Source organism: Cyprinodon variegatus, unplaced genomic scaffold (assembly GCF_000732505.1).
Source record: "Cyprinodon variegatus isolate N-32 unplaced genomic scaffold, C_variegatus-1.0 Scaffold22, whole genome shotgun sequence".
Classification (NCBI taxonomy): domain Eukaryota; kingdom Metazoa; phylum Chordata; class Actinopteri; order Cyprinodontiformes; family Cyprinodontidae; genus Cyprinodon; species Cyprinodon variegatus.
In genome coordinates, this window is record NW_015150475.1 from 242,402 (window position 1) to 250,900 (window position 8,499).

The 8,499-nt window shown below is 36.5% G+C and overlaps 1 protein-coding gene across 1 annotated transcript in view; it reads right to left on the reverse strand.

Moving 5' to 3' along the window:
• Nucleotides 1–3,829, reverse strand: part of LOC107095227 (multiple PDZ domain protein-like) — a gene marked incomplete at its 3' end in the record, with an annotated part of 69,523 nt that extends 65,694 nt beyond the window's left edge. The window contains exons 1-2 of the mRNA XM_015391231.1: nucleotides 3,648–3,829; nucleotides 2,871–2,949 (exon numbers count right to left, since the gene is read on the reverse strand). Of these exons, the coding sequence (XP_015246717.1) occupies nucleotides 2,871–2,883 (13 nt within the window). The remainder of the gene's footprint in view (nucleotides 1–2,870; nucleotides 2,950–3,647) is intronic.
• Nucleotides 3,830–8,499: the final 4,670 nt, after the last annotated feature.

Below are 8,499 nucleotides of genomic sequence, written 5' to 3' on the forward strand. Positions count from 1 at the left end.
TGAGTAACTCAAAGCTCTTGGAATGATGATGTCCTAATTAGATAACTGTGTAACTCTGATCCATCTCTTTTAGCCTGTATGTGATTTACAACATGGAAATGGCTTCCTTCTGAAAAAGGCTATTTGTTGTGATGATGGGCAGCAAGTACAAAAACAAAGAACTGACAGCCATTTGTTTAGACTGTGACTGTAGAAGAAGCCCAGATCATCAACTCACCTAGTTCAAAAAAGTTTTTCATCGATCATAATGTGCTGTTTTCTTTTGTAATTCAAATAAAAATGTCTTATTTCTATTGGATACGTGGATAGTTTAAAATAATTGCACTGGAAGCATAATTTCCAATTACCAACTCATGCCAAAAGATGTATAATCTGTGCAGGTGTCGGTTCATCTATATTTCCAGCCTTTACAGTCTCATGTCTATTTGCTGAACTCTTATTTTAAAAGTCTCAGATCAACTTTTTTTAACACAACAAGCCAAACATTTGGAAGCGGCTACAGTCTCTGCTCTCAATGCCTCTCTTCAAACAGTACATAGATGTTTTGGCTTTTAGTATAAACTAGTATAAACCATCAGTATTAACTAGTATAAACCATCAGAAACATTTTCTAAAGAAATACATATTTTTCTCACATTGCCTTACATTGTATATTGCTATTACGATTCAATTACAATTATTGAATTGAAAAAATTTAAATCATTCCAATTTTATGTAGAGTTTGCACATTTTGAAAATGCCATGCATTGTAAAGCCAGATGAGGATAGTTTAAAGAAAGAAAACTCAGCAAGAAGAACGTAAAACACCTTATCATAATATTTGATTAGCATCTAAAGGTGATTCCTGACATAATAATTCAAATAATTTAGTTGTAAATATCAATTAAACTATGATATCTTCTTTGTATAACATTATCAAACATTTACGGCATTGAGTTTTTTTTTTTAAGTTTGGGTAATTTGTTTGGTCTAAAACTAATATTACAGTTTATGTTGAAACTTAGAATTCAAAATTATTTTTTTTATATATATAGAATAATTCTTGCAAGTGTAGTAAAGAGGAGATATCCTCTGTACTACAGTTTTCTGAAATAGAAAATATACTAAAATAAGTCAACTGTTCCAACATATTCTCATTATCAGTGCGTATGAAATCGTACGAAAAGTTATGCACACTATTTCGTACGTTTTGGACGTTTTCCCTCAAAAAAACCACATCAGTGCGCATGCGCTGGCAGACAGAAAAAAAAAGCAGATCCGCGGACGGACGTAAAAATGGGAAAAACAGTGCAATCATCACTTATTCATGTCTCTAACTACATTGCTTGCTGTTTTATATCTTAGGGTTAGGGTCAGGGTTAGGGCTAATTGTAATTTATATTCTATATTCGTGAATGGTGCGTCAGATGTGCATGCACATACGACGAAAAAAACGTCCAAAACGTACGGAATTACGGTGCATAACTTTTCGTACGATTTCACACGCACTCATAATGAGAATAGGTTGACTGTTCATGACTGAGATTAATATCTCAGAAGTAAAGTTGGAATTCGGTTGCATAGTAAGGGTTTTTGAGCTACACACTACTGCACAAAAGATGTATTAAAGAGCTATCAAAGACACTTGGAGGACCTTGTAAAAACTACTTGAAACCTTTACATGTATAAAGCCCAGAAAACTTTTTTTTCCAATTTCCTTCTAAAGTCTCAGTGCAACATAAATCAAACCATGTCCAGTATTTTTCTAGTGTTTTTACTTGCTGCTTAATGCCTGTACACTCTTCTATTTAGTTCAATTCTGATGAAAGTAGCGCATTCTGAATATATTTTGATGTTTCTCAATATACAAATATGTTTAGACTTGAAATATTTTAGAAATAAACCCTACAACTATCTAGACAGTTGAGGACCATGACAGATGCTGTTATAGCATCGCTGATGTCTTTCTTCCCTTCTACTGTTTTATCAAACTGCTGGATAATCCAAAGACAACTGCAGACTGAGTTAATTAAATGAGTTTGGTAAGCCAGACCTGGCTGCCAGTTAGCCTCCTAATTACAAAAGAAACTGCGAGGTTAGTTGTAGCCTTTAATCCCAATAGAATCATTATCCATTGACTTGCTTATTATTTTTTTACATTTCCAAAATATCATTGGTCAATTATTTCTTAAATAATGTTCTAGTTTTCTGTGTTATCTTTTAAATATCTATTCTCTATTTAATATCAAGGCCATCTACTGTTTATGAGAGGTTAATATTTGGTGTTTACTGGAACTATTTCATATCTTTTTGCACGCATGACTCCTTTTTTGACGTCAGCTTTACTCTAGCTTACCACAGAAAATCAGAAAACTTTAAGGTGAACTATAAAAACTGAAAGATAAAATAGAAGCACATTGATTTAAGTAAAGTGGCTTGTGATCATCTGCAGTGAAATGACATCACTGACCCAGCAATGCTCAACTGTGAGTTCCTCTAACCTTTACAATAAGTATAAGGCTAAAGTTTGACCCTTGCAAACTAAAGTAGGAAACACTAGGCTGTCTGCCACGCTGCAGAACAAAAGCAAAAGACTTCCCTTTGCATCAGGTCATGTTGTCCTTGCTCTTTTAGCAGAGTCGGGACTAATGAGCACAAGCCCCAACTCTGCTAATTGTTTGTGGCAGAGGGTTAAAACCCTGTAAAGTCTTCCCTGCAAACTTTTGACAGGAGTGTGAGGCCAGCGCCACCTGCTCATGTAACTACTCCATTCTGACTGGCTAAAGCAGCCATGTCTTATATCCTTATTGTAAACCTCAGGAGTTTAATGCAACACATTTGAGGGGATTCAGATAAATCCCTGCATCTCAAAGGTCACTGAGTATACTCACCAATGATCTCCATTATTGCCTGAGAGAGTTCTTCTGATGTTCCTTCCTCAGGTTGATATCATAGTCTTCTGCCCATCTCCTAAAACACAGAAAGTCAACAAAAATAAAGATGTTTTGAACATTTTTAAAGATTTTGATTGCACATTTAAAATGCTTTACTTCATCTGAGGGACAATTTGTTGAAAGCAATATATATTTTTCTTATAGCTCCTCTCCATTTCCATGCAAATAATTAGTAAGACATAATTATTTGACATCTGTTCATCAGCTTGTATCATTTTCCCTGTATATCCTCTCCCTCCAGGGCCTGTGCCATGTTTGTTTCCAAGCGCCTTGCTTGTCACCTAATGCTCTTTAGCGGGATTTAAATCTGCCCCAAAAGGCTTTATCCGCAGCTGATGATAATTAACTTCGACACATGGCCTCCCGACCCATCTGACTTAGGATGGGGGGGAATTCAAAGCCTAACACAAGTAACATGATTTGATTTAGAAAAACGACGCATGGAAACGAGCTCATCTAATATATAATTAGGATCCAATGATGGACATCGGATGTATAAAGACTGTTTATCTCTCACAGCAGATCTTAGAGTTCCTATTAAAATCATACACTTTATTGCTCTGTAAAAAGAGAGATTATTGGTTTATGCAGCTAACGGGAACATTTCGGCGAACTAATTTCTGTTAATTTGATAGTCAATATGTTTGTGTAAACAAACCCCGCTTAGCTCCATTGCTATGGCAACCACGGACAGGAGAAGCAGCGCAGTCTCACCTCCATCGCAGCGCAAGCAGACGATCAACAGGTCTCTGGGTGAATCTCCTCCACCTTCCTCCCTCAGATGGTACCGATTGACATTTACAGGAAACCGAACGAGTTTTTGCCAATGGGTCAAGTTATAAAAGCGACTCGATAAGCTGCCAAGGTGCCAATGAAAGGAGAGATGAGCATTTTATTTCCCGGAGGCGTTATAGGTTGAGAAGGAGCGTCTCATGCAGTGCGCATGTCCCCCGCTTCTGATCTCTGAGCACAAAGAGCTCTTCCCCCGCGGGTTGATAAGACAGAACAGTCCACCAATCTGTGAAACAACTCAATAGATATACCTTTTTTTTCTACTTTTATTTTTCTTTTGTTGTTTTTTTTTTCTCCATTAACCTAGATAAACTGTGTTACTCACATTCAGCTTCTGTAGCTAAAAATACAACCACAAACACCTGAGGAAAAAAATAATGTAAAAACAAAACAAAACAAACCCACAAAAAAAAAAAAAAAAAAAAAAAACAAGCAAGCAGGCAAATGATTGCTATATTGATCCATGGACTGATATGGGTGCTCTTAAATTGCTTGGGGCCCAGAGCAAAATGCCCCTCTAATAGTTATCTTTACCATTCCAACTAAAATACAGGTATATCAAAATAAATAAGGAAAATAAAATCAAAACCTTAACTAAGTAATCCAAGTTTCTAATAAATTTTATCCAAAAAGCCCCACACCCCATGAAATTAAGAAGATATATATTTTTCACTACCATCTTAAAGTTATTCTATTAGTGTTTATGTGTGATTTAGTGCAGTCTGGTAGGAAATTCCTGAATGGAAACTTTCAGTCTCATCTTTCTATTGATTTCTATGAACAGAAACACTTCTGCAGCATCTGGTTGGAGAGGTGCAGCATCCAATGCTCTTTCTTCAAACAGCGTTTACCACATTATCTGTACCCTAGATGATCGTACTGTATGTCTTTATGATTCCTGTTAATGTTACTGTTCATTAACTCTTCTACTTTTGAAGACTTCTCTTCAGTGTGGCATGCATTGAAAATGTGCTTTTACTCATCTCCTGACTGATACATTGGTACCCTAAACAGTTTTGAATAATCCTAACCTCCCTAAAAAAACAGCTTAAGCTAAAGCTGTTATTAAACTTGAATGTTTGATTTATTGTGTGTCTTTTTTTTTTCAATTGCTTCTTGTTTAGGTCTTTTGGTTGTTTAAATACTTTTTTTTTTATCTCTTGGGAATTATTTCTTAGTCGTCTCTCTTGCTCTTTTAGCATGACCTCTGTGAGATTTTTTCTATAGGTCCTCGATTTAGCTAATTAGTTTTCCTCCCTCAGTTCATCAATCTTTTGTATCAGCTGTTTCTACATTTCACCTAAATGCTCCCACCTGCAGCGTGTGCATTTGTCCACACCTTCATGAGCATGTAAACACCTTGGTTTTCATAACTCACTGCTGGATTCTTCTATTGCTTCCTTCTGAGGCCCTGTTCAGTTACTAGTTTTTACCACTTTCTTTTCTTGTTTTATATTCAAATTTTATTTTTTGAGAAAATACAATTTGGGCTTTTAATTTTTTTTAAGGGATAATTATGATAATCAACTGAAATTGAAAATTTAAGATTTTGATCAGTGTATTGAAACGCTTTACTTTTTCTGATTATATTATTCTTTACTGAGATGCATATGTGATTAATTTAGCAAAGCTCTCTAACTTCTATGCTGTTGATTTAACCTCCCGTGTTTTTCATGCATTTTAATGTAAAACATTACATGAATGAACTAAATCAGATATATTTTGTTAACCCTGATTAAGTCCACATACTTATTGCATGCTCTAAAGCAGAGTCACTAAATTGGAAAGAAAATGTTTTTTTTATAGTTCGCTCATTTGCCCTGTCAGTTTTGTTTAGAGAGACAGCTCTGTAAATTTAGGAAGAGGGCTGCCACTGAAACTGGTTTTGCCACTCTTTCTTTTTTATACCCATTGCCTTGAAGGTGCACATTTACAAAAGATACATAAACAGCAAATCAGCATTGTGTTTTGCAGGAACATGTCTTGGAAATAAGTAGGAAGCTTATAATTTAATAATGCTGTTGGCAAAAGAACTTGGACACACTCGCAACCATTTCCCCTCTACGCTGCTCTCTGGTGGCATTTCAGGGACAGGGAGGGACTAAGCTCTGAGTAAGAGCTGTTCACATGGACGTACAGTCCGGCTGTTAAACAAGAGACTGAAGAACAAGGCACACTGAATTTGAATTGAACCAGGGTTGGGTTATAGAGCATCCTGAAAAGAATAGCCAATAACCTTGGTTATAAACATATAATACCTGGTTAACACAAACAATATTAAGTTATAGTTTGGCTTAAACACGGTCAGATATAAAGAAATAAATAAGTACATCAAGCTCATAATCTGCAGAAAGACTTTTATGGAGGAACAAATAAATTTAGCATTAAAAGGTGTAATCTAATATACACCAAAACATAATTTTACCATTCTAGTTTTTAACTTGGTCTGTGGAAAACGTTCAATGAAGTCTAACCAGGTTATTGTACGAGTTAAAATGGGGATATGCTTAAAAACTAATGAGCTTCTAATTTCACTCTAATCCAAAAACCTGGCTAAATTTTTTTGATTTTGTGTCTGATTAAAATTGTCCGCAAAACATAAAGCCAACATTTAGATATCAGAAACACTAACTATACAGTTTTTAATGTGATGAGTGTAATCACTATACAACACAAATTAACCTAGATACCTGATTTATTTATTTATGTATTTACTAATGTATTCCTTTATTCATTATAGGTCAATTATCACTGAAAGGCTTTAGGTTATTTATAGTCTGGGCTTTTTCATGCTTATGACCTTTTCAGGCAGACCCTTTGTTTATTCAATTAGGTTTGCTTCAACCGTGAACTATAAATTCCTTTTTATTTCCAGAGCAAATCTTAAATGTCTTCTATTCACACCCTTTTCCCCCTTGTAGGTTCTTGCTAATGGTACTAGTTGTAGTCTGTTAACATTTCAGAGAAAGTTTTTATGCAAAGTGGACATATTTCTCTGACACCATTATTAAATACAGTAGGTGAAAGCTGCAACAAGGGACGGCTGCAAAAACTCCTTTTTCAAGGCCTCAAAGTATTTTTTTCATGTATTTTTTTCTTACTGTCTTGACTGGTTGTATGAATTTATTATAATATAACTAGATTGAATGAATATGTAGTTAATTTTGAAGTTAAATTGTTAGTGTGTCTAGCTTTCACATGGGGATCTATCTTATCTGACAGCTTAGGGAAGGTTGGAACAAGTGTCACAACCATCCCCAAGGTACAAAGCTACTATAAATTCAGGAAAGTGGGCACAGAAAGTTTGCACAGTTGGAGGTGATTTTCTTTTCTTTTTTTTTGTACATATGCCACAATTGTTAATCTGACTGGTGATCCAGGTAGATGGTTTCAACACTATTATTGTAATTTGAATGTCTATTAAAACTACTGTATGTGAGGAAGTTTAATAAATATATAGAAGCTATGCGCTCCTAAAAAAAAGTTTTTTTTGTTTTTCCTCTGATCTTTTGAAATTAATATTTAATAAGTTCTATTGTTTTTTTAATGTGGGATTTAAGAACTCATTTAAAAAAATTAAAAATGTCATTGTTCAATTCTCATTTCATATTTCTGTGTGCTCTTTTCAGAAAACCCCAAATTCCATTTAAAGAGGCATTATGGAGTTTTCTTATGATACTGTCACCTGTGGCCAAAACACAGAAGTGCAGCATTCTTCTGCTGGTTCTCGTAGCTTTGTACATACAGAGTGTATACAAAATGAAATTTATTTACATACAGCTTTCTGACTGTGAACGAGCAGCAGCTTAGAAGTAAAAATGACCATTTCCATTTATAAAGTGCAGCAGTGATCAAAAATGTAAAGAGTGTAGGAGAGACATGGACTAAAAGGCCTTGATGTGTAAGATTCAGAGCAGTGCAAAATGCAGTAGTGCAAATTTAATGTTATTAGCGTGATGCAGAGTCTTGTTTTGTGACTTGATTAGTTTCAACAGTCGAGAAAAAGCTGTTAAAGAACTTTCTGGTCCTGCATCTAATGCTGGAAGCCTCTTCCCAGCGGGCAACAGGGAGCACAGTCCATGGTGGGGGTGTGAGGGGTCGCTGATGATGTTACGGGCTCTGGGCATGCAGCGCTGGGATGAAATGTCTTTTATGGAGGGAAGAGGAGCCCAGATGATCGTCTCTGCTGTTTTTACCACTTCTCAAGTTCTTAGAGTCTGAGGTGCTGCAGCCTACTGCTGATATCTCGGCACAAGTCCCCCAGCTGCTCCACTTTCTCTCTGTAGTCCTGGTCGTTGTCGTCTCTGATAAGGCCCACCACCGTGGTGCCGTCTGCAAACTTCCAGATGTAATTGGTGTTGAACCTGTGAGCACAGTCATGTGTCATCACAGGGAACAGCAGGGGGCTCAGGACGCAGCCCCGAGGGGAGCCTGTGCTTAGGGTGATGACATCAGAGGGGTTCTGTCCAACTCGGACTGACTGAGGTCTGTTTGTGAGGAAGTCTAGCAGCCAATTGCAGGGGGGGTGTATTGAAGCCCAGTTGTTCCAGTTTTCCTATCAGATGCTGTGGGATGATGGAGTTGAAAGCTGAACTAATGTCCAGGAACAGCATCCCCATGTGCTTGTTCTTCTCCTCCAAGTGTGCCAGGCTCAGGTGAAGAGCAGAGAAGATGGTGTCCTCAGCTATGGTAAAGGGCTCATAGAATGATTATATAGGTTATTTGGTGCTGGTCCTTAAGGTCTCTGAATAGGGTGCCTAACATTGGTTGGGCT